The 27011-nt window shown below is 46.0% G+C and overlaps 1 protein-coding gene across 5 annotated transcripts in view; it reads right to left on the bottom strand.

Annotated features, from left to right (window-relative positions):
* MCF2L (MCF.2 cell line derived transforming sequence like) overlaps nucleotides 1-27011 on the bottom strand; it is a 927044-nt gene that overhangs the window by 860459 nt on the left and 39574 nt on the right. For all 5 annotated transcript variants that reach the window (XM_085622295.1, XM_085622305.1, XM_085622296.1 and 2 more), the window contains exon 2: nucleotides 2001-2181. In XM_085622295.1, coding sequence (XP_085478421.1) covers nucleotides 2001-2163 — 163 coding nt within the window. In that variant the 5' untranslated portion in view covers nucleotides 2164-2181. The remainder of the gene's footprint in view (nucleotides 1-2000; nucleotides 2182-27011) is intronic.

The raw sequence follows: 27011 nt of genomic DNA, 5'->3' as shown, positions 1-27011 counted from the left end.
ACTCTGATCTCATCCAGAGGGCCAAGACCCGCACTTATCCATCCAGACATTGATCTAGGTCGGAGTAGAGGAGAAAAGCAACATGGGAAGGACAAAAGCTACAAATAGAATTATTAGCTTTGCTCCTGCCTTTTCTGTCTTTAATGTGCTAATACACGTAAACACAAGTAAATAAAAAGTGCACACATGTTGTCTGCCTGCACAAATGCCATTTAGCATGTTACATGCCAACATTTTGAACGTGGGAAGAGGGAAGTTTTGAAAAACAAATGGGATTATTGATTTTCCACATTTGCTTACATTGAAGAGGAGGAGATTTGAAGCGAGAGACACCTAAAATGAGGCTATTTTGGGTGTAAACAAATCTGTAGTCTCCCGTCTGAATCGGGTCTGTTGCCATGTATAATATTAAAGGCAGCCCTATTGCCTTTGCTAATGTAGAGTTAAAAACGAGTAATAAACAGATTTATTTCGCATAGAATGTATACAGAACATAAGGAATTGAATGTGAAAAACAGTGTTATGATTGAGTGTACTTTTCAGATGCATTCCAATGGAAACACAAATCTATATATCAAAGCAGCCAATAATATAAGGAGCGAAAGAAATGTGCCTCTGAGTGGAGCCAAATTCGCTCTATGTATAATTTAAGATTGGATAACAACAGGTCATAGACAGCTGCATTGTCAAGCGGTACCTAAAAAGCATAAAGAGAAGGTAACAAGAAAGACACTGGCAGCAACAGTCTGATGTCTCTTAAAAAGGACACATGAAAAGTGAAACAACCGAAACACAAAAGGAAATCGATATGAAGAAGAATGTGCTTTCCTTTATTTGTATTGGGCAACACCAGCATCAGATGAATAGAATCCCGTGACGTAATGACTAGTAAACACAATGTCCAGTTCCAATACAGCCTGTACGATTACAAAAGTGTCAGGGTACGGATGGAGATGCAGCAGTGAAGGGTTTTCCTTGCAACAAAACATTTTTGCAGCAGCTTTTTAAGCTATAAACACATGCACACTCGCCAGATATTTTTGTGAAAAACAAACAATTAACTGAAGAGTCCCATTTCATCTGTTTTACAGCTTAGATAAGGCAATCATCAGCCTGCAACAATCCTACGCCAATTGCACACCCGCTAATTTGAAATTAATTGCAGAGGGCTAGCAAATTCGCAGGTGTGCAATTTGCACCTAATTATGCATTTGGTATCTTGGGATGGGGATAGCATACTAGCAGTGCACACTGTACCCCATTTCAACATATGCAAACTTCGCATGCGCCTTATTTGACACCGCTATTTGCACAACGTTTCACCAGTCGCAAATTGTGGGAGCAAACCCATATGATTTGCGCACCCATTGTAACTGGACCACTGGCCGGATCGGTGTCGGTGCCCAACTCTTGCCTGAATCTTTGCAACTTGTTCCTAAATATAATTTGGCGTTGGCAGCACATAGAGCTTTTTGCAGCAAATCAAGCTTATATTTTTACTTTAGCCGTCTCTGCTGAGAGGTATATATAGTCTTGCCTTTTAAAAGCATACATATCAATATTAAAAACGCGCAGGCGTACCAAAGTAGACCAAGGTTCACTTCAAGTACGTACATATGCATGTGGGCAAATCATGCATGTATGTGAATGGGTCTGATATCATCGCAGATCATAGGCTATACGTGAGCTCCTTCTGTTGCTAGATTTAATGCTGTACGGACATATATTTTCACTTTTATTATCTGTTAGCAAACACGTGTACCACCTTGATTAATACATTTTCCTTTTAAATGCAATATATGCTTTTGTAAGAAACATTTAAGCTTGTAATATGCAGAATATGTCCTAAAATTTTAATAAACAGATCAAACAAAACTCAAATTAGCCTAAGTGTATCTGATGAAGAACTCATTAAATAAGCTCCTACTTTGCCTTTAAATTAGCCCAAATCAAGGAATAAGTCAGATATTTGCTGGAGTAAGCAGAATTCAGGGCTGTACCTTGAGAGCTTGATTCCAGCTCTTGGTCTGTGACGAGCTGAAGGATGTCCGAGACCACAATCTGATGGTCATCGTCTTCATCATCGCAGGATCTACTTTTTGTAGTGAAGCAGCCACAGCTCTCAGTTTCTTTGCACAGGAGAAACCTCCAACACTCAGACATGAACCCTGCCCAAGCTTCCTGTGATGAAAAGAAAACAAAGATGACTAAAATGCAGGTTGTTGTGTTGCAGCTTTTTGAGCATATGGGGCAACAGGAGTTTCTGCCTGGCTGTCCTTCTGAGGATGGCTTGGGTCCCCTGAGGGCGAGGAATCCCAAATCATGTGGAAAGAAGAGAACGAGCAGTGCCTCCAGGGAAGGTGGTGCAGGGTTACCCCTTTGGCCGTGAATGCATGAGGAGAGTGTTTTTCAGTTCCACATTTTTTCTAGAAAGAGAAAGACTAGTGGTAGCCAAAGGAATCAAAATACTATGAAAGAAAAGGAAACACGTGACTCGGTACACAGCTGTGGAACAAACCATTTTGAGCAAAGCATCTGGGATAGACCAAATGAAGAAATGATATATGGAGCAAACCAACAAGATCTATTAACTCCACCTGTGGGGAGGCAAGGGATACAGCAGCGGTGCTGTAAAGTACGTGCAAAACCACGAGTACCCAAGAATTCGGGGCTCTCCCAAGGAGTAAAGTACCCTAAGATTCGAATGTCCCTGTGATCACAGTTGGGACCCTTGTAAAGACATATACATCTCACTGAGTTAGGAGGTCAATACGAGGCAGTTTGTAAAAGTTTGGGTCCATGGAAGGCTACAAGCGGGCAGAGAATCTGAAAGTAAGGAAGTGGCCACTAGAGTGAGCCAGACATAGCAGAGATGTTACAGATGGCAAGCCAGGGAAACTTTTCAAGCTGTTGGCACCAGGAGATGATGAGGGCCCAAGAAGACTGTAGACGAGTTAGGCAGGAAGGCTCCCCCTTTGCTCCTGTGTCTGTAACTGAAGTGGGGAAAAAACAGTGTGAATTTGAGAAGGAAGGGTGTGCTGAAGCCATGACGTTCCATAAATAGTCACTGGGTGCTGCAGAGTTAGGGCCTTAGGGACAAGGAAAAACATAAAATGTCTCTAGAGTTGATTCTGGATGTCTCTGGGGAACCTGTTCCAGATTGACGTATGGCCAATCGCTGTGGACTGAGGCATGCAGTTGAAGGATTCACCCGATCCATCCCAGGTGATAGGGGTAAAGAATAATAATCTACTTACTAGTCTAGTAGGTCTCAGAAGTGGGCCCTTACTGAGATAGCACAGTCAGAAAGTGGGGAGAAATGTACTGCTCTAAGAGGCAGGGGGCACCACTGAGAAGATCTGCACCTTAGCATATGGAAGTAACTACCTAGATCTTGCAGACAACACAATTTCAACTTTACTCAAGAGGCACCTGAAGCAGAAAAGAGAAAACTCTTGGCAGGAGGTCCCCATACATGCTCATCCCAGGGACCACGTCCACAGGAATAACCAGTCACAGGAAAAGGCATCATTTTCCTTCCAGTGAGAGCATGTGTGCAACCAATGTGCTTCCTCCTCCTTTTGGAAGATTAAAGTGAGGTCACCTGGGTATAGCCTAGTCCAAGCCTTTTGAGAATCCCCATGGTATGCATCATCTCAAAGTTTGCATTCGGAGACCCTTCCAAGGGAAGTTTCCCATACCTTTCTAAAATAAGGCACTACCTCAGCGGGATTCTTTGCTTTTAAGCCATTGCCCATTCCACCCTCAGTCCCCCATTACGCAAAACCTATGGAGCAGGTCATCAAGGGCAGAAAGTGAGAGGTTCCAGTACATGCCCAGATCTCTCCTGAGGAGGGGTTGAGACAACCTATGGGACATGCATCAGAACCAAAATATTTGGTACCTCTGGCTGCCCCCAAAAGGCAGACTTTGTAGTTCCACCCAGCTCTCACCACACACACCTCTCCAGTCTATGCACTGACTATCTAGGAACATATATCACTCCAAAAGGATTATATTGATACTATCAACACTCAAATAATCCTTTAGAGCTGGGTTCAGAATCTCTTTCCTTCATTCAGTTCTTAGCAGGGGTGTCATTTCGATGCCAGGGCTTACCTTCTCAGATCTGTTGATGACATGGAAGGGCATCAAGGAAGATGTACACAGGAACCTCTCACCAAGAAACTCCCTCATTCAAGATCATCCCATTTCCTCTGAGGTCTCGGGTATCAATCCCTTTTTCTGTCACGTGATTGCACTTCAGTCAAAGACTCTAGCCAATTACAGTCAAACAGAAGTTGGCCTAACAGCTACGGCGCGGTCAACCTCGAATCTGGGGAACCAGGTTTGAGTCCCGGCAATGACGCTGAACATCCTGTGATTCTGGGCAAATCACTTAATCTCTCGTGCCTAAGAAAAAATGAAGGTGTCCTCATGTAACGCAACTGGTGCTATGTAAAGCGCTCTGATACCCGAAACAGGGTCAAGTTTGCGCTATATAAAACTCAGTGGAAAAAAAAGAGAAAAGAAAACTAGCACTAGAAACAAACTGTTGCATTGTTCATAATGTGTATCACTGACCACTCATTGATCATAATGCACCCAGCCCATTTTGACGTCTCACTGGCAGGTGAAGCAATAAAGTGATATCAAGGTACAAATGAGAAGCATGAAAGATACAAGATGTGCCCTTTTAAAAAAAATAAAATGTTAATTATTTAACATAAACACAAAGCACTTGCCTTTTGAACTGACCACTTATTAATTGAAGATCATGACTACAGTATTTGCCTGTAGAGATTTGTGGTAAGTGTGTTAAAGAAAAAGATAAACATACCCATCTCACCCTGCCCCAGACTCATGCATCTTTAGTGAAATCCGATCCTGCCACTAACCCTCCATCCCTCACCCCTAGGCAAACCATCCCCCAAACCATCACACCTCACACTTAGATACACCACGACTGGAAAGTTGCAAAGCAATCCTGAAAGGTTGAGCGACGCTTATTCTAATGACTCCTTCCAACCGGACCATGACAAAATCCCAGTCATACATGGTAGGAACAGGACCCTGAACACCACCCGCCTTCCAAGGTCACCCCACAACTAAATGCCATCCAACTCACCCAGCAGGATCAGCGATCATTAACTACACCCTGGTGCTTGCTACTAAACTGTCGATCAGCCATCAAACACGCTACTGAAATAGTCTAAACTATCTTGCAATACAATACCTGCTTTCTAACTGAAACCTGGCTAAATGACCACTCATCACCTAACCTCAACTTCCTTACCCCACTGGGCTTCTCAATCATTCACTGCAACTGCAAGGAGTACGGGGTGGCAGAGTAGCTATCATACGCAAAAGTTACCTTCACATAACCCCCTTCCGCACTAACAAATACCCTACTTTTAAATACTTAGGAGTTCAGCTCTCCCCTAAAGGCCCCAACCACACCAGACATCATCTGATCTATCACCCACCAGGTAACAACCCACAATTCCTTGAAGATTTCACTGACCACCTAATACTGCAAAGCTCCCCATAAAGTAGCACAGACATTATACTAGGAGACCTAAACCTGCACCTGAATAATGCTGATGATCCTACAGTGCAGGCCCTATCCACCCTCTTGGAAGCGAATGATCTCAACCAACACTGCCAAAAACAGATCATAATAAGGGTTCGACCCTTAACGCAATCATATCTAAACCCAACACCCTATCCCTTCACTCTATCCTGCCATCGACTGGACTGATCACCATCTAATCCTCTTCAAGCTCAACAACACCCAACCAAGGGCACACCCCCAAGCCAGCCGTTGCAGGCAATGGGTGAGGAACCTACATTGTATCCCCCACTGTGAGTTAGCAGCATTAACCAGCTCCTAAATCCTTCCGCCACCCAACCTCTCCTCCACAAAAGACCTTACCAACCACTACAACACAAAGATGGTCAAATTATTAAACTCAATCACCCCTCTGAAACTCAAGAAGCATCCCCTTCAGATATGGTTTAATATAGACCTGAACAATGATAGGAGACAACTCAGACAGGCTGAAAGAAACTGAAGACAGCAGCCATCTGACTCAATTCTATTTGTCTTTATTTCGATTCAAAGAATCATAAAAGAACATGGCATTAAACATTTAATTCAAGCACAAATATTACATAGACACATTTTTGAAGCAAAATTAATGTTACCAGAAGGACAAATACATAGTGAATTTACAGAGTAAAAAACGTTTTCAATTTGTCCGAGAGTTTTTTACTTCTGTTATCACCTTACATCTAACATACATACAATCCGAGATAAATTCTAAAATAACACAGTGAAGGTAATTAATTCAACTACAATTATCATAAAAGATGAGCCAGTATATTTGTTAAATGCTAAAATATCATCAAATTTAATTTAGATCGATTTAATTGTGCTGAAGAGGCGATAACACAATACATAAGACAATAAAATGTAATAAAATTACATTAACATTTTAACCCTCTCTTTTTTCCTTAAATAGCTTGTGGCAAGTAAGAATCTACTAACACCAAATACAATAAATCGTGAGCTATCTGATTTTAATATTCTCAGAGCCTCCAAATATTTCCTAGTCATCAGATTCAAGCACAAAAGCTTTATCTACTTCCTTCTCGGGTTTGCGTATACTGGGCAGAAGAATAAAATATGTGCAATATATTCATTTGCATCTAAGGAGCACAGGGTACATTTGGGTTACCTTCCCACAACTTGTATGGTAGACCACTTAGCCGTGAAAGAGTTAATATGGAGTGTCTTGTATCGAAATTTCAGGTAAAGAGTTTTTGCTAGCTGAGGTTCAATTTCATCCAGAAATTGTTCAAAACTCTGAACCATTTTAAAGAACAAAAATTGCGTGGCAAGTCTCCCTAAAGAGCAATCTAAAGTGGCTTTGTGCATGATAAACTTCCAATAAATATTCTTAATATGATTCTTTGAGTCTTACGTCAACAGGTTGGGGTTTACCCAGAACCTAGGAACTCCTCCACCCACCACCATGTGTGGATAGTTGTTGCATATAGGTCCTGATGAATGCAGAGTATCATTTTTGAACACATTGCGTGAAACATGTCGACCACCTTCTTAGAGCTGAGCATTGCTCCACTGGACCATAGAGCCAGCGAGCAGCCACTCTTTTTTAGTTTTTAATAAGGTGGATAACCATCCCATACATTCTTTTTTTGATTATCCAACCTTTTTTAATATCACTCACTCACGTCACATTACACCTCCACCTAAGGGCCCTCACACCCACTGCACCATACGGCAGCAACAGAAGATCTCCGCTAAAGAGCCCCTTTATGGGTGCCCATCGGGTATTGCACCACCGACCCGACGAGGAGCGAGTCCATATGATGAAGCATGACACCTAGCTTGCTGGGTGTGTGAGGACTCTGACAAGGAGGATTCCCCTCCTGTGGCCTCCCCACTAGTTGTCCATCCACTTGGGGAACAGCGTACCCGTCTTACTTTACAAAACAATAATACAACCATTATGCAGACAGTTGTTAATCTTAATAATACAGCACATAATTCATCCGAGTCTAAAAATACAGCATGGCAGCGCAATAATACGACCAAATGATATAGTATAGGGTGATACACGTCAGGGATCAGAGGGTGCCACTCATGGATCCTCTTCGTGCGGGGGGGGGGGGCAAGTCAATTCCTCGATAGGTCGCCCACCGTGTCCAGATCTTGCGATGTTTCCTGGGGCAACCCTGATACTCTATTGTTTTTATGTATTTCTATATTCACTACTTTTAGCTTGGGCACTTGCAGCTGTGCTAACTCTGTTAAACGATATATATGTTTTATACAGCATCTACCCCAATTGCTGCCCTGTAAGTGTGTGTGGGTAGGTATGTGTATATGTGTGTATGTATATTTAAATATGTCTGTGTGTGTGTGTGTATGGGTAGATATATAGATGGAAAAAAATTGATGTAGACACAGTGTGTGTGTATGACTGTTCACCGTAAACCTTTTTATATAGAACTGTGCTACATTATGGAGCTAACCATGTTTAGTTATATATGTGTCTTTTACTGCATCTACTCCAAAGGCTGCCTTCTATATGTGTGTGTATATGTGTGTGTGTGCGTGCGCGTATGTGTGTGTGTGTGTGTATCTGATGTCTTTCGTATATCTCGTTTCACTTACTGTCATTATGTATTCAAATTCACTACAAATGTAACCAATGTAATTGCTGATATGCCGACTCTGTAAAGCGCTTTGATACCCTCGGGTCAAGTTCACGCTATATAAAACTCAATAAATAAACATGCAAACGAAAGTACACTGCTGGTGGATTGTATATTTGGAAAAATACAAGTGAGGATTAATGGTAGAGGGAGACTGCGTCACGTTCAAATACGACCTGAGGACTCAGTGTTGCATGTGAAGGTAAATAAAGGCACTGAAACTATAAAAGGTCAAAAAAACAGGGACACTCTGAGGCACTCTTGTAAAGGCACAGCTGGTGATCGGTCGTGGGTTCCTTGCTGTAATAAACTCCTAAGTTCCATAACAATACATTATGACACACAACAGTTCCACTTAATACATTTGACTTAATACAATACTTTAAAACTACATAACGTAATAATAAAAACTACAATGCCCATGTAATACTCAGATTCCTGGATGTGAGTTTTCATCAAGAAAAAAGCAGCAGCCCCACTGCTGAACCTTGGTTGGACGGTGGATCAGGACTAGGATGAGCACCCTGGGAGTGAGATAATTATTTTTTTGTACACCTAAGATGGAAGCCTTTTTGGGTAGCACCAGCAATGCACTGATTTGCAAGGGGATTCATAATGATTGGGTGCTCAACAATGTCAAATACAGCCACGTCAAGTAGAAAGAACATCGAGGATTGGAGGTTGTGTTGGGTTGATAGGAGTAAGTCAGGGATCTGTAACAACAGTCTCTGTTGACAGCCTGGGAATCAGAGTCGATTTGATCTGGTTGGACAAGTTACTTACCTTCTGTAACGCCATATCTGGTAGAGACATGAACTAGCTGCAGATTCCTTACCTTCGAACTTCCAGGCGTCAGGCTGGATCCGGAAGATTTTTGTTAGCAGTGCCTCTGCGCGCCGATAGGTGGCATCGATCAACTCCACGTGACATCGTTGGCGTCAGGCTTGTCATCATCAGGACATCCGCATCGTCTATATAGGCCCTTCCCTGATGCGCGAACGTCAGTACTTTTCATGACTTTCCACGCCAGAAGTACAGAGTCATGAAATGGCTGACTATGGTGTGTCAAAAAACAACTAGGGTCCTGAAGGTGAAACTGATCTGCAATATGTGGCGGATGGGTGGGTCGGTAAGGAATCTGCGGCTAGATCATGTCTCTACCAGATATGGCGTTACAGAAGGTAAGTAACTTGTCCATCTGATAGAGACATCTAGCCACAGATTCCTTACCTTTGAACAGACACCCAAGCGATCCCATCCCAAGATGAAGGACTGTGGAAAAGTTTAGTCCCAGAAATCCTGCAAGAAATAGCGGCCAAAGAGGCCCTCCCTGTGAACCTGAGAAGCCAGGCAGTAGTGTCTGGCGAACGTGTGCAAGGATGCCCACATGGCCGCTTAGCAGTTGTCACTAACTGGAACACAACGCTGAAGAGCCGTGGTTGTTGCCCTCGCCCTGGTAGAATGGCCCTAAAGCCTTCAGGAGGATGGTTATTCGCTAACGCGTAACACATTTTTATACAGAGGCGAACAGATCTAACCAAGGCTCTCCCCACTGTTGAAAGAGACCTTGTACCACCGTTGAATGGAGATGCCACTCGTGATCCACAAGGCACCGGCGGCTGAATTAGTCAGCTCTGGTGTTCAGAGAACCAGCCAGATGTTGAACCACCAGGGAAATGCCCTGTTCCAGTCAAGTCCAGAGATGCAGGGCCTCTTGACTGAGGGTCCACAACCCCACTCCTCCGTGCTTGTTGTAGTACCACATGGTGGTAGTGTTGTCTGTGAACACCTGAAGTAGCCTTCCCTTGAGGGACGGTAAAAAGCCTTTCAGTTTCAATCAGATTGCATGCAGCATACAGGTTGATATGGAGCTTGGCCTCCTCCGGAGACCAGAGTCGTCTGATCTCCACCTCTCCAAGATGGCAGCCCCATCCCAGAAGGGTTGAATCCATCACTACTGTAGGATCGGGGTGGGGAAGGGAGAGGGGTAAACCACTGACCCAGTCGCGGGTTGTAAGCCACCATGACAGGTTGTTCGTGTGCCCTTCGATATCTGAACTAGGTCAGTGAGATTTCCCCGTTGCTGTGCCGTTTGGAACTTCAGGTCCCACTACAAAGCCTGCATGTGCAATCTGGCATTGTCCACCAGCAGGATGTATGAAGCCATGGGGCTCAACAGCCTCAGAGCCGTTTTCCTCAAAATACAGGATAGAGGCTGAAACATCGGAATCATAACCTGAATATACTGGACTCTCCGTTCAGGAGGATGAGCCCAAAACTGCACAATGTCCAGAACCGCTCCGATAAAAGGGAGTGTCTGAGCGGGAGTCATGTGTGACTTTGCAACGTTGATAGTGAGTCCCAGCGAATGCAGGAGGTTCGCCATAGTCTAGAGGTGGGAGAAGACTGCTTGGGATGAGCCCGGCTTCAACAACCAGTCTGCAAGATAGGGGAAGACTGGAACCCCTGATCTCCGCAGATGGGCTGCGACCACTGCCATCAACTTGAACAACCGAGGGGCACTGGTGAGACCGAAAGGGAGCATAGTAAATTGAAAGTGCTTGTGGCCAACTGTAAACCACAGGTAGCGACGATGGGCAGGCAGGCAGGACGGGGATATGGAAATAGGCGTCCTGCAAGTCCAGCACTACATCCAGTCTCCTGGGTCCAGAGCAGACAGGACCTGAGAGAGGGGGAGCATCTTGAATTTCTCTTTTTGAGGAAGTAGTTGAGTGCCCTGAGGTCTAGGATAGGATGAAGACCTCTGTCCTTCTTTGGAATCAGAAAGTAGCGGGAATAACAACCACAGCCTATTTCTGGCCCAGGAACCCTCTCTAAAGCTGAATTGGCCAAGAGCGTCTTGACTTCCTCGCAGAGTAAGCAAGGTGATCCTCCATCAGCTGATCGTGAGTGTTAGGCATGGAGGGAGGGGTAATCTCAAAGGCAAGTGAGTATACCCTTCGGGCTATTTGCAACGCCCACCTGTCCGAGGTGATGTCCCACCAGTAGTGGAGGTGATGGTGAATCCTGCCACCAAATGGACGCTGATGATCCAAAGAGATCAAACTAGGAAGGTTTAGCGGTGGAGGAGGGGTTTGTGGCTTGACCAGACTTCAGGCCACCTGACCCACGGGTCGGGGATGAACCGCGTCCATGGCCTTGCAGAGGTTGCTGACCTTGTGGGCTCCTTTGGCCAGGATAGGGCTGGCGTGGTTGGAAGCCCCTTCCATAGCCACGAAAGCGGCCGAAAGCAGACAGGCTGGGATGATGTGGTGAGGCCTAGGGACTTGGCCGTTATCCGCGATCCCTTAAAGCGTTCAAGCACTGCATCTGCCTTGTCTCCGAAGAGATGGGAGCCATCAAAGGGCATGTCTATTAGATTAGCCTGGACATCCTCTGAAAAGCCAGACATCCTCAGCCAGGCGTGGTGCCTCACGGCCACCATCGAGGAAATCCCTATGTAGAGAGTTTGTTGTATCTTAGCCACAACGTATGACAAACTTTGCTGCATCTCTCCTGTCTGAAATAGCCCTGGAGAGAAGAGCCCACTCCTCCTCCGAGACTCTTGGCAGCACCTGCGCAGCCGTATCCCATATCGAATGGGAATAACGGCGCAAGAGGCATGCAGTATTTAACGCCTGCCATGCTAGGCTGGCAGGAGAAAAGATCTTCTTACCGAAGCTGTCCAGCCTTTTGGATTCCCTGTCCTGGAGTGCAGAAAGGAACACGCCATGGGAAGTGGAAACTTGAACCACCAAGCTTTGTGGGGTGGGATGGGTGGAGAGGAAAGCTAGGTCACCCGATGCAGGGCGGTGGCAGCAGGCTTGGACCAGGCACTCAGTAGGACATCCGTCAAGGCATCGTTAAAAGGCAGCAAGGGTTTCGAGGTGGAGACACCAGGCTGCAGGACCTGCGTCAAGACGTTTGTCTTGACTGCTACCATAGGAAGCTGCAGGTTCAAGACCTCCGCAGCCCTGCACGCCACCATTGCAAATGAGGCTCCCTCCTATGTAGCTATGTATGGGGAGACAGCATGACAGAATCCAGAGAAGTGTCCAGGCCACTGGCATCACCCAGGTCCTCATATCAGTCCACGTCTTGATTGGGTTGTGGGATTTCTAAGGGATTCTGCTGCTCTTTCTAATCATCACCATCATCCATTTGTAGCCCTTCAGAATAGGGCAGGTTGGCATCAGTCTCGGCATCGGTGGGCGCCAGACCCGCTCTGTGTCATCTTGAATGACTATGAGGGAGGGGGTGCCGGTGGCTCAGCGACCTTCCCCAGCACTGGATCAGATGCCGAGGCCCCTGAGGTACGACCGGCGTCAGTCCGGATCCAGGAACAGATCCAAGTGGAGGCCATGGTGCTGGAGGTGCGGAACCCAGGGAATCTCCTTCTGCTTAGCCTGCGGGGCACGAAGACACGCTAGCAGGGTCAGGATGCCCAAATATGGCACACATGGCATCATAAAAATCTTTTAGTTGAGTGGGGGTCACTACTGGCCCCGGAAAGGGAGGGAAGCGCGGAGCCGACGCAGGCACCCACTCTGCAGAGCAGGACCTTAATAGCCACGGATCCCCCATCTTGTCGTGCGATGGACGGGGCGAAGTCGAAGCACACTTCGACTTCTTGTACTTTTTGTGGTGCTTCTTACCTGACCACAATGACTCCAAGGTAGAAGTCTTGGATCCCCCGGAGTGGTGCTCGAACCTTCCTCTCGACCGGGATCGAGATCGGCGAGGCGACCTCCATGGCACCATACGCCGGGCCGCGATTAGCTTAGGGACTGCTCCCTCAAAGCCTTCGGTGTCCTGGCCTGGCAATCGGAGCACGACTTTGGTGCCTGGAATGCCACCATGACACAGAGACACTCCGAATGGGGGTTTGTGACCGACATGGCACGGTGACAGGCACCACACAGCTTTAACTCAGAGGTCTTCTTGGAGATTCCTACACACCAAGACTTGTACAAACAGTTTTACAATACTCTGTCAAAAAGTGACAGGGTGTTGCTCTGAGACGGATCTGCGCTGGCTGGTGGGGAAAGAAAAGAACATACGTCAGTGTGCAGTGGTGGCACGTATATAGAAGACATGAATGTCACGCGGAGTTGACCGACACCACCTACCAGCGTGCAGGGATACTGCTGACAAAAATCTTCCGGATGCAGCCTGACACCTGGAAGTTCAAATGTAAGGAATCTGTGGCTAGATGTCTCTATCAGATAATTATTTTTGGAGAGATAGTAGGCTTATTGAGCACTAGGTGGTTGAGAATCCTAGAAAAGAAAGACGGAGAAGGAGAAAGGTATTAAACAAGCCAGTGAGAGAAAAGGGAATAGTGAACAAGAGTGTGAGAGGTTTGATTGAGGGCAGGGACAAAATGGATTAAAAAAAGATACAAGATGAAGTGACTATTTTGGGTATGGGAATGGTCTCAAGAGGCACGTGCTACAGACTGTGTGTACAATCAGCCCCCATCACCACTAAGGGATGAAAGGTAAGCAAAAAACTGAAGGGGTAGTACATTGTGCAAAGCTGGTGGTCTTGATGTTGAATATTTTAAAATACAAGTAATCACAAAGCTGTTAGCTGAGAGGTTAGAGCGTATAACAGAGGTACGGAGTGGGGGAATTAGAGACTGAATGGTCAGAGATAAACTTTTGGGGTGATATTGAAGTGACGCAGTAAGTTCTTGGAGGTATGCTGATTTTGCCTCGTCAAGGACTTTGAGGAGTGTATTGAGGGCCATTTTATATTTCTCACCCTCATATGTTGGAATTTCACCTCATCCCCTTTCTAAACCCTAAGGATGATCAGAAGGGATTGAGGGGGTGAGCATGCAGTTAGTATAGGGTATCTCCAGGAGGCAGCATAGCATGTAATTGAAGTTGCTGAAGAAGACAGCTCATGGATGAGAACTTGATGAAGGTACATTGAGGCAGCAGCAAAGTGATTTTGCATCTAGATCTGGAACTGTTGCAGCTGGTTGGCGTGTGACTGAATATAAGGCTGTTAAGGACAGTATCTGAGGGGGAAAGACTGAAAATAGGGTCTGAGATGGTTCAGACGTCCCTCTGTTTGTTTTTCACCGTGACAAGGTGTAACATTGAAAACAAATAAAGAAATGTAAAGAATAGGGATATTACCTTCTTCAATTATTTCAGAAACAAGGGGTACAAACCTCCGCCAACTTCCTGAACCTACCTTTCTACAATGGCTTTTGGGTTAGCCATTTGGGAGGCACGTGCCAGCATCACATTGGGTCACTATAAGGACAGCGTGAATCCCAGTTTTACCAACACCATGGTCTTCCTACATGTAGGGTCTGAGAGGGTGTTTGAGATGAAAAGATCAGAAAGGCTACCTTGGAGTGGGTGGGAGAGGTGTCGCCATCGAAGGATGTGTCGGAGATGAATTATGGTAATTGTGTCTCTGTTTTTGATTCTTCCGTTTCAGATTTATGAGGAATAATCGGAGTCATTAGAACCTGGCAGTTCGTAAAGAACGGTTCTTTGAGCCAAGCAGTCATAACCTCCACTTAACAGCACGAGTAGAGTGCGCAAAGATACACCATTCAAGAATTGGTACTTGTTTAGAAATCTCATCAGCTGTAATGCTGCCTGACACCCTCCAAACCAGAAAAGACAATTCAACCCAAACATATCTAAAACAATAGGTCAACTGTTGCAAACTACATTGTCATCAATAAAAATGACCCCCAATTATTTTTTTTTGCCCAGTTGGATTTCCCAGAATATCGAACTTGAAGACACGTCGCATGATAAGGATAAGGGTCATCAAGACTGCGGATTTACATAAGTGTGATATGTTGTTTGACATACAGTCTTGTAAATTTACTGGCATTCCAACCCTCCTCCAAAATCAGAACATCCATTTCAACTATATTGCGAATGACCTCGAGCTCCCCCTAAATCCTCCATTTAGGAAACAAAGATAATTTTATTATATTAATGACTGACAGAAAGACAGAATAGGCTCTTAATTAGAGATAGGAGTACAGTACAAGTTCAGCAATTGATGGGGTAACAATACTGACTGAGTACTGACAACAGGAATGGGTGCCGGTTTCCACGAAAAGGCATAAGAAATCTCACTGGAGGTACTAGAGCCATGGGTGTTGGCAAGAAGGGCCATAGGCAGGCATTGTCTAAGCACTCATTAGATATTTTAACCAGACTAATGGTACATGCTTCCAAAAGCAGTCAGTAGGGCACTGATATTGCAGTAATCCAACTAACAAGCTCTGGTAGGGTTTTCTACCAGTATGTTATTTGCCTACAATATTTTTGTATGATATCGAGAACAAAAATATTAGGAAGGTAAATATATACTGATCGTTATATTTAAGTATATAGAGGTAAGTACAGGTTTACAATACGTTGACACTAGATCTGTCTTCAATGTAACAGGATGTGGCGTTAATAGTAAATCTATATTTACCTTTCCAATATTTTTGTAGTAAATACTTAGGCCGTGATAATTTTGTAGAGTGATATTTTTCCCAATCAATATTTTGGCATACATCAATCCTGGAGGGAACTGCAAAAAGTGAAACTGAAATGTGGGTCGTCCCAAATTTGCAGCCCTTGATGAAATATTAAATTCAGTTTAATAGGGGAGGGGGGCCTGAGTCGTGTTGCATTAAGTTATCCACAAAATTATAAATACAAAAAATGGCATGCGGCTGCGTACTCCGCATACTCCGCAGTAGCCATGATTGGCACTGATAAGATGAAACTATCATGGCACTGTGATGGCACTGCTGTGAACACAGAACCCAGACCACACTTCCTGTCAGCCTTTGGTTCAATGGGGATAATCCTGGAATGCATTTAAGACTAGGTGCCACTCACAACCCCACCGTACAGCCTCTAGTTTCAAACTTTAACTCAATTGTAACCTGTGGAGAATAGAATACTCACTGATAACAAGGAGTTACCCGAGGACCCCACGCAAGCCTTTTTCCATAACAACCAACAAACTAATTGTTGATGCTATGATGTTGGACTGTAACGACTAGCCTTGAGAAAGCCCTGGCTCTACCTGCCACATAGGGCGAAACACGTGTCAGCTGTTCATTTTCCCTCACATTTTTACTTTATGAAAAATCACAAATGAGTGGAATGGACATAACAATGTGGTGAATAAAATACTTTTTCTCACTCAAACCAACCTGGATTACTGTGTTGAATCCAAGCAAGGAATTATCACTTTACTAAGAATATTACTCTGGAAAGGAGGAACACCTGCTCAAAACACCCCCTCAATACTCACTGAGTTCCCCTGCACATCTGCCACTTCACGCCACCTACCTGCTGCCACTCATGCTAGCCCCATATTCTTCCTATCCTTAGGCTCAATGTCACTAGTACTTCTTGCCCTGAAGTGCTCTACGCGCTTAATGGCATCGTCATGGCTTCATGCGCTCACTCTCAGCAGCCCTCACAGGCTTCTGTCACCAGGTGACCCACACTCAATGGGTTTTCTTCTCTTAATCAGCAGTACTAACTCTCACCACTGCTGGGAAGATCATTTGAACCCTGGGGCACCTGAACTCCAGAAGTGCCTTCCTCTGTCTCAAGCTGAGAGAGGGGTTGTATACAGGGACGTCAATTCACCAATAGGCTATGACTAGCGTAAGTGACATTACACACAATTTAACAAATGCGGACATCACAGTTACCCCTTTTCCCATCCTTAGCCCTCCTATTTGCTGTTGATGGACTGGTGGAAAGGCATGGAGTGTAAACTATAGACAGTCAACATGTTGTGAAAGCTGTGAGAACCCCACTTACTCTCTGTGGCACTCCACCTCCTTCATGGCCCATGAGACCAGAAATAGCAAGAGCAGTGGTAGTGGAACACGAAGTATGTAATTGACAACAGCCACTACCTCCGATTACCCCTATTTGATGCCCATGTATGTATAACCCTCTGATCTTCTGCACTGGAGTCAATAATGTCCTGACACCCAAATTATGAGGCTGTGGGGGCCACAGCCTAGCAGTGCTGTCAAGTACAAAAAGGTGTCAGTAAAGCCCAAAAGCAATCATCAACAACCCATAATGGTATTTATTTATTTATTTATTATTTTATTTTGTGTTTTATAGAGCGCGAACTTGACCCGTGAGGGTATCAGAGCGCTTTACACGGTATACAGTGGTGGACAAACAAAACGTTTAAAATGCAGAGATATACAAAATCAAACAATCAAAAGGATGGCGAGGGGCCGGGGTGCTGAGAGCATAGGGAAAACGGGGATACAGGTGTATGGTTACAATCAAAGTTAGAGTCAGTGGAAGCAAAACAATGGTCCCATATATTCTCGGCGGGGAGAATAGGTGATCTGGGGAAGGAGCGATAGTCTTAGATTCATCTGGCACAGTATTGTGGTTGTGGTCAGGCATTAGATGAGGAATTTACCCATGACAAAGGTTTTGGCCTCCTTCTTGAAACGTGCTAGAGAAGGGATTCTTCTGATGTCAGGTGGGAAAGAGTTCCAGATTCTTGGTGCTGCTCCAGTGAACGCCCTATTGTAGGTTCTTTTTTTCTGAAAGAAGGCAGGTTGAAGTAAGAGGTTTCTAGTGGACCCGGAGTTCCTGCTTCCTCCCGATACCACTAGTTTCTGTGCCAGATAAGCAGGGGAGTTTGTGTATAGAGCCTTGTGTGTAATGCAGGCCAGTTTCAGCTGAATTCTGGCCTCTAGAGGGAGCCAGTTCAGGGCTTTCATATGTGGGGAGATGTGGTCGAATTTCCTGGTGCCTGTGAGTAGTCTGGCGGCCGCGTTGAGGCAGGCTTTTAGAGGTGCTAATGAGATCTTGGGTAGTCCTGTGAGGGTGGAACAACCATATTCCAGTCTAGAGACGACTAGTGCTTGCACTGCCATTTTGAGGTCAGTAGTCTCGATGAAAGGCTTTAGCTTCCATAGGTAGCTGAGGTGGAATCTGGCTTCTTTAGCCATTGAGTTAATGTGGTCTCGCATGTTCAGGTTGAAGTCGAGGATTATGCCCAGGGATTTGGCTGAGTCCACAATGGTCGGCAGGCAGTTCAGGGCTGTGATGGCCTTAATCCACACCCGAATCTCCGGGTTGGCTTTTGAAGCGGAGATTAGGAGAAATTCAGTTTTCATTGTATTAAGTTTGAGTTGGTTATCGGCTAGCCATTGGACGGTCAGTTTCAGGGTCTCATTCAGGGAGAGGATCTCCTCGAGCGAAGAGATATTGATGTATATTTGGGTATCGTCCGCATACATATGGTAGGAGATGTTGGTGGTACGAAGAACTTCGGTGAGTGACTCTAAGTAAAGATTAAAGAGGGTGGGGGACAGGGTTGAACCTTGGGGGACTCCGACTGTGACCGGGGTAGGAGCTAATAGGTTGCCATGGATGAGGAATCTCTGAGAGCAGTTGTGGAGGAAGGATCAGAACCCTTCTAGGAACACGCCATCCAGACCCATCCTGAATTTGAGGCCTTCGAGTAGTTTTTCATGGTTGACCGTATCGAAGGCAGAGGATAGATCAAGGAGGATTAGAAGGCAAGTTTTGCCTTGGTCTTGGGTTTGGAGGGTGTCGTCCACGATGTGGAGCATAGTAGTTTCAGTGCTGTGCCCAGGCCTAAATCCAGATTGGAAGTCGTCAAGTAGGTGGAAGTTGTTGATGTGCTGACTTAGTTGCTGTTGTACACACTTCTCCAATAATTTGGCTAATAGCGGGATATTGGAGATAGGTCTGAAATTGTCTGGGGAGGCTGGATCCAGTAAAGGTTTTTCAAAATAGGGAGGACTTGGCCGGCTTTCAAAGGGTCCGGAATCGAGCCCTGCCGGAGAGAGGCGTTGATTATTGCAGTCCAGCAAGGAACAATGGATTGGGAGGCGGCAGCGAGGCAGTTGGCGGGAAGCGGGTCATTAAAGTGGTTATTTGGGTTTAAGGTAGAGAGGATTCTGGAGCTAGAGCTTTCGTTATAGTATTCAAAGTCAGTCAGTCCAGTGGGCTTGGTTTTTAGGTGAGGGCAGGGGAGGAGGTGTGGAAAGGGGGAGTAGGTCAGGAAGGGGTTGAGAGTAGGTGGCGTTACTGAGTTCAATTCCTAATGCCGTGATTTTATCAGTGAAGAAGGAGAAGAATTCCTCTGATGATCAGGTGATGCACTGGTTGACATAGATGGAAAGAAAAAACGGGGTTCACCAGAGGCTAAACAGCAATTGAATCACTTCTGAAAGAACACTGTATAAAAATCATCTCACTACTGCACAGACTATTAAGCAACTTACAACAAACAACGAAATCAACATACTTAGCCACAGGGAAAACAAAGTTAGCAATACAAATCCAGAGGATCCCTGGCTGAAGTGTGGTCCAAGGAGGCTAAAGGCTCTATTTGTAGTGAACATAAAGAGAATAGCTATAAAAATACTGCTGAGATGGTACCTTACCCAGTGCGATTGCATGCAATGTTTGGCTCCACATGCATTCATCAAGAGGCATGCTATGAACAAATGTGAAACTGTGCTAGGTGACAGGAGAATGAGTACATATTTGTTATTTATTACACAGGGTCTAATTCAGAGCAAAACATTTCACATTAAGCTATTTTTCCCAATTGACACAAAAATACAAATTTTGGGCTCTAGAATTCTCAGAGTTTGGTTCTACGCCTTTTAGATCAAACTGAGAGCAAATAAGTGAGAAAAACAAAAAGTGTGGAAAGGGACATAATTTGAAAGAGGTTTTTGGAGGAAAAAAACAAAGTGAATAGGGCAACAGAAAAAAAGATTAGGAATAGTATTAAGATTAGGGCTAGGACAATGCTTAATTTGAGCTGATGGTTGCAGGTGAGGCTCACCAGCACAAATTTTTAAGGATCGGCACATATTTCTCAACAGACTTTAATCTATTTATTATTTGAGGCTGTTATGTAGCGCTGGTTAGGCCCTTTAGGGCACTTTACAACACGTAGCATTGATAGAAGGATTCACAGGTGGCACAGTATAGCGAGTGGGGATAAAAACAGTTTAACATAAAATACGCATCTCATAGAGTAACAGTTGATTCAACATTGCCCGTCCGAGGCATGGACGCTGAATTGGGCGACCGTATTGACTGGTCCTGTTGGTGTCGAAACTCAGGGGGGCGGATTGAGATATTTGTTCAGCAGTAGAGTTTTGAGATTCTGATCAAAGGGATATAGAAAGGGATGCAGCGAAGAACTTTAGGAAGAGAGCTCTAAATTGATGGAGCATTACCTAAGGAAAGCATTTCTGAGATTATTTGTTTTTCAATTTGGAAGGGATTAGAAGAAGTGAGTCAGAGCTTCTTAGATTCAGAGTTTTACCCGCTCTCAATAGTTTGTTTTCTAAATATTTAGGGTTTGCAGTGCCACGGAGTTTGTGGGTTATACAGGATGTCTCTAAGATGCATCTTCCTTCTACTAGGAGCCACTTGAGACTATTGAGAGCAGGTGAGATATGATCAAATCTTTTGGCATCTGTGAGGAGTCTAGCGGCTGCATTAAGAGTTGTTCTAGGAGGTGTTAGGTGGCATTTTGGGGTCCCAGTGATAATGGAATTGCCATAATCACTTTCGAGAGGACAAGTGATTATCCCACTTGAAGACCTAAAGACTGTAGTGTAAACAGCTTGGTTTTCTTGAACTGTTTTAGGGTGTAGAGCACACCTTTGGCAGCAGTGTTTATCTATTTTTTTCATTGACATGTTTTGTCTAGGATGATTCTAACTCTGTGAAGTACCTAGGAGAGTGTGAGAGAGTAGTTAGGAGTGTTAATGCTCTTCGGCCAGTTTTGTATTGGCGATGACTTGTCATCTGGGGCATAGAGTAGCAGTTCAGTTTTATTGGGGCTCAGCAGGGCCGGACTGGCCGTAGCGGGCACCAGGCAATCCCCCGGTGCGCCGCACGGTGGGGGGACGGTTTTGGGCCCCTGGGGGTCATTTTTGTTACAGGGCCGTTTTTGCAGCATAGCTGCAAAATTGGCCCTGTAACAAAATCGGGCGAAAACCGGCTTTGGCAAAGAGCTCGGCGGCACCCCCAAGCCCCGGGGGATGGCCGGCCAAACACTTTGCCAGGGCCGGTTTTGGTTTTGGGTGTTGTCAGCATAAAGGTGGTATTTAACCCTCGCCTGTTTCAGGATAATAGTGAGGGGTTCCATGAAGAGGTTGAAAAGGGCTGGGGCAAGGATGGAGCCTTGTGGAACTCCTTGTGTAACTGGTGTAGGTTGTGAGAGACAGCTGCTGATTTTTATTTCCTTTGAGCGATGTTTCAGATAGGAAGTAAACTATCTCAGGACCATGCTATTGTCACCAGAGTGATTTTTGAGGGTCTCAAGTAAAGCTTGGTTGTTGACTGTGTCAAATGCCACATATAGGTCTAGGATTCGAAGACAAGAGTCACCTTCATCTAAAGTTCTGAGAATGTCATCTGACATATTGAGCATAGCAGTTTCCGAGCTACCCCCTTTTCAGAATCCTGATTAGAAGGTGTCGTGCAGGTTTAGTTGGGTCAAAATGCATTTTTCGATTGCTTTTGCTAGGATAGGAAGGTTAATGACAGATCTAAAGTTGTTGAGGTCATTCAAATCAGTTTCTGGGTTTTTGAGAATGGTATTGACTTGGCTGATTTGGGGGAGTCAGGCACACAGCCAGACTAGAGGGAAGCATTGATGATTTTGGTCCAGAATGGCGAGATGATGTGATTCAGGCTCTGTACTAGGGAGGAAGGGCCGGGGGGGAAATCAGTGGTATGGGCTGTGGGTTTCAAGTTTGCAATTATCTTGTGGACTTCAGCTTCCATCAACGATTTGAAATCTGACCAATTGGAATTGTTCTTTGGTAACTGAAACTTCGCCTTGAAGTTTTTTTGTGTGTTTTGTCAGGTCTGAGGAAGGGCCTGATGAGGGAGTTACCATGGAGATGGGTACGTAGTCAGAGCAGGGAAGCTGAGTTGTCAAACTTGCGACGTGGATAAGAGATTGTTCAATTTTCAATATTTTCTCAGAAAAGAAATTCGCTATTTCTTCACAGCTTTTATTAGTAGCTATAATTTCCTGTTGAAAGGTAGGGTAGTTTGTTGATTAATTATGTTGTAGAGATCCCTCTGTCTGTTCTCCACCCAGTCCAGTTGATTGCAAAAGATGTGTTTCTTGTAGGCGAATCATTCAGATCGGAGGAGAGCAAGGTGTGTTGGTGTAGGGTTCTGCCTCCATAGTCTTTCAGTCATTCTTAACTGCTTCCTCTCTCTGTTTAGATCTAGATTGAGAAACAACAAGGAGTCCATAGTCAGAGAAAGTGTGCAGAGTGCAGTAAAGTTGTACATCAAATATGCAGTCAATGTCAATAAAGTACATAGAAAAAATTATTAATATATAAATGTCACATTTCTATAATAACACTTAGACATAAAAAGAAAAACAAAAAGTCTTTATGTCAAAGTGTTATTATAGACATTGTATGTAACCTAAGAGGGGATGTTTTTAATTATGTATGTAATGAAAAAAAAATGTATGATAAAAAAATGTGACATTTATATTTTAATTATTTTTTTCTATGTACTTTATTGACATTGACTGCATATTTGATGTACAACTTTACCTTCCTATCTCACCCCCTTTTCAGAGCGAAGACAGGTGGGAACAATTCGGGAGGCTGGAGGTCATGTTGCCAAGGAGGCAAGGCCTTTGAAGCACCTCTCTCACAAATGGCTTTTCCTGACCTGGGGGAGGTGTGAACACCTCCGCCTAGGAAAGGCTTTGTTTCTTGGCCCAGGTAGCAAAGGTTCCCACCCACAGGGGTCCAGAAACCTGTTCTTTGGTGGCAGGCAGGTGTTAACCAGTCACAAACCCCACCAGAGGCTGGTTGTTTTTCAGGGGGTATCTCTAAGATGCACTATGAGTGCATTCTATAATAAACCCCACACTGGCATCAGGGTGAGTTTACTGAATTCTGGGAAGTTTGGTAGCAAACGTCTGAGTATAATAAAGCCATTATGGTGCTGTGGAGTTCGTAATGACAAACTCCCAGACCATATCATCTTTATGGCTTTATACCACTGGTGAAGGTACAGCTGCATGGGCATTGTAGCCCTACAGTGCTCATGCAACTGTACCCTCACCAGTGGTATAGTGCACCCAGCTAGAGGGGTGACTTCCCTATACCAAAGGCAGGCATGGCACACAGGTATTTGTGCCATGTCGACTCCCCACTTTTCCCTGCACTAAAACATGCAGCCTGCAATGGCAGTGTGTGTGTGTTAATGTGCCACCCTCAGAGGTCCTACACCTTATGTCCTGCAGCCCTTAGAGGCCTTCCCTGGTCACAGTGCCCTTGGTACCCATGGTAACATTTACAAGGGACTTACATGTGGCCAGAGAGGTGCCAATTGGGGGGTACAAAGTTACAGTTTTTGGAAAGAACACAGGCCTTGATTGGCGGGGACCCAGGGCACATCAAGTCAAAGTGCATCAGAAATCTGGCAAAAAGTGGGTGAGGTTACTGCAACAGAAACCCACTTTCCTATAGTGATTGATGGTATGAAGTTTGATAGGGGTTGCACCGTTAGTTATGAGTTCAACTTCCAGGTATTTGAGCGATGAGTAGTTTGTTGTCTCAAAGGAGTTGAGGCGTGTTGGACTTGGCCCTTCTGGCAGGTTCACCCCTGAACTTTTTGCTTTTTATTGGTGACTTGGTGTAGTGATTTTTGGCCTCTGCGCACTTTTACCACTGTGTCCCAGGGTAAAGTGCGTGCGTGTAGTGAGGTTGGCCTGCCCTCCCATAGGGATGCATGGGGGAATGTATGTGTCCCTGGTAGTTCCTGATGCGTAGGGTGTGCAGGTTCGAGTTTGGTATGTACGGACTCGTGTGATGAAATGCTGCGCGATGATGTGTGTGGCGTGCATGTACCTAGTATGGAAGTGCCACTTCTAGAAGTGGGCACTTCGGTGTGCAGTGTGAAATGTGTGCCTGGTCTGGCGATTGGCTGGTTGAGGTCATGTGACGGGCTAGGGAATCCCCCGAGTCAGGATGAGTCACCCAGTGGTGAATGGGGAGATCAGCAGCTAGGTGGGTGGGAGGAGTACACCTGGGTCCTGAATAGGGCTGGGTTTTCCCTACACAATGCTGGCTCCGCCCCCTGTGGTGCGACTGATGACCCTAGCCCTGCCAGTGAATAGGGAGAGGGGCTGAGCAAAACAAAGTGCTCAGGAACCAGTTGTAACTGGTTCGCCCCTTCCCTGCACCTTGAGACAAAGGGTTTTACAGTATAAGAAGGGGCTGTGTCCCCTTACAGGTTGTTCACTTCCAGGATCCAAGCTGAGGGGGGCTGCTGCTGGAGGCCAGGAGGAACCGCCACTTAGGACTGCCTTCCTGCCTGGAGGGCCCAGTGAGCTGGCCCCTGGCCCAGACTTGTCCCCCTGCCTACTTTCCTAAGAACTTTGCCAGGACTTTTGTTGCTGGACTTGCCTTCTCCCCTAAACGCCTGGAGGCGTTTTTATTTTACATATAGCGCTAGGAGCGCTTTGTTTGGTACCCCCAGCGCTTCTAGAGCGCTTTCGCTTTTGGCCGTAGCGCTAGAAGCGCTTTATTTCTGGAGGCCGGTGCCCACCCGGCATTGTGGTGCGCTTGCGGGTGCCTACCCCGCTTATTTAATTATTTTCCTACGGCGGGTGCCCACCCCGCCGTATATTGCTTATTACGAGGGAGCCCACCCCTCTTGTGAAGTTAAAATCACTGCCGCGGCCGGGCTCGTAGGAAGTCAGGCAGGCCAGGGGCGGGACTCCGGGACAACCGGAAGTAGGAGGGCGGGAGCCTACCCCGCCTCCCACCGAGGACTCGTGCTGGATTGAAAGCCCCGGAGCCGGCAGGAGCCTACCCTGCGCCCCGGGGCCCTGGGGAGAAGTACTGCGCCCCCACCCAGGCGGGAGCCCACCCCGCACTGGGACGTGCCGCCTTCGTGCACGTAGCCCGTAGGCTCCGCATTAAAAGACCCCCGAGGGAAGAGCTCCGGTGAAGAGGGCTCCTCGCTACAGGGCACCGTCCTGCCTGCACCTCAGGAGGAAGACTGCCGCCACCTTCGCCACGAGGATCCTTCCCCCCCAGCTACGAGCCGGTGATGAGTCGAGGTGGTATTGTTCGCTCCGAGCGCCAGTGCGCTCACACGTTCAGAGGGGCAAATTGCGTGTCACGAGTCCCCCGAGCGGGACTCCAACGAGAACTGGGGCAGTTCTTTTTGTGCTGAGAGCGGCCCCGGAAGGCAGCGGGCCGCTCCACCGTTGGGGGCATTTTTGTCTTCTCGAGTCCGTGAGGAGGACTACAACATCGGGGCACATGGTCTTAGAGCCGAGACGACTCCACCGCGGGGGCATATGTGTTCCGAGCCTCGTGAGGCTCCAGCCACTCGGGGGCATTCTAGTGTTCAGAGCCCCGTGGCTCCAACGTCGGGGGCAATATTTTAATAGAGTCCTGACAGGCTCTAGGGGGCATTTCTAGTTGTTTTGAGCCCACGAGTCTCCCCCATTGTCGTAGGGCATCCCCGAGCCCAGAGAGGGCCCAGGAGGCACGCCGGTGCCAGGTTCCTTTTCCCAGCTGCCCAGCACTTAGTGGGCAGCTGCAACGTTTAGGTTGTGACCTTTACTCTTTGCCCTGACTGCGTGCGCAGTCCTGCCCTGACTCTGCTGGACACAGGGCATCCTAGCCCCCCTACAAGGCCAGTTGGCCTAGGGACTGCCACCGGTAGTGGCTAATGGGAGTTTTGCGCTATTGTTCCTAACCTGCACCTCTGAATGTGTTTTTATGCATCATGTGTTTTCCTTCCCTACACCTCTGAATGTGATGCATCATGTGTAATGTGCGTTTACCCCTACAGGTATTGTGATACTTAGGTGGTTGTTTGTTTTCTCCTAGTACAGGTGGTGCTAGTGAGGTCCTAGTTCCCTGCGTGACATTTTCCTAAGGTGGTTAGGGTTGCGTAGGTGGTACTTACCTGTTACGAGTAGTTACTGGTTGTGTGCTACATCTGCTATTTTGTACTACAGTATTATTCCTACGTTCTAAGTGCTATTTCTACAAAGTGCTAATTCCTGACAGTGGTCCATGTGGCCCTGTCCCCTGTGCATATAATCCCTTGTAAATTCTGCCCGTGCCTGTTGGCACATTGTAAAGTGTGTGTTTTTATCTATTGTGTTTTGGTAATACAAAGGCTATTTTTATATAATACCTTGTGTGGAGTTTCCTTTGTGGTGGGCCTTGGGTGTTGTTGCTGGGTGCGCGCGCAAACGCTTTACACATCGCCTCCGGGATGAGCCTGACTGCTCGTGCCAAGCTACCAAGGGGGTGAGCAGGGGTTATCTTTGGCGTGTAACTCCCCATCCCTGACTAGAGTGGTGGTTTCTGTCTGGCTTTGGCGCAAGCCCTAGCCAACCAGAAATCCCATTTCTAACAAGGCGTTTCCTATTTTTGTGCATGATTGCTATTCCACCTCCTGTATGTCCTGGTCTGTCCCGTCGAGTAATGGAATATGGTACAAGCAGGTCTAGTATGGGGGTGGAGTGTTCATTGTGCTAAGTTTGTTATGAATGTAATGTCCACTCCATCTGTTAATATGGTTTCAGCTAGTTAGGCTGCGTGCTGAACTACTGACCTACAGTTGAGAAGCAAACAGTTTAAGGGGTCAAAACTGTTTTTGGGTAGTGGAGTGTTTGTATGGCGGTGTATTGAGATGGGAGTCTTGGTACTCTGTTTGTGA

Source organism: Triturus cristatus, chromosome 8 (assembly GCF_964204655.1).
Source record: "Triturus cristatus chromosome 8, aTriCri1.1, whole genome shotgun sequence".
Classification (NCBI taxonomy): domain Eukaryota; kingdom Metazoa; phylum Chordata; class Amphibia; order Caudata; family Salamandridae; genus Triturus; species Triturus cristatus.
Note: the sequence above shows the minus strand (reverse complement) of the source record. Positions and strands in the feature narration are given on the sequence as shown.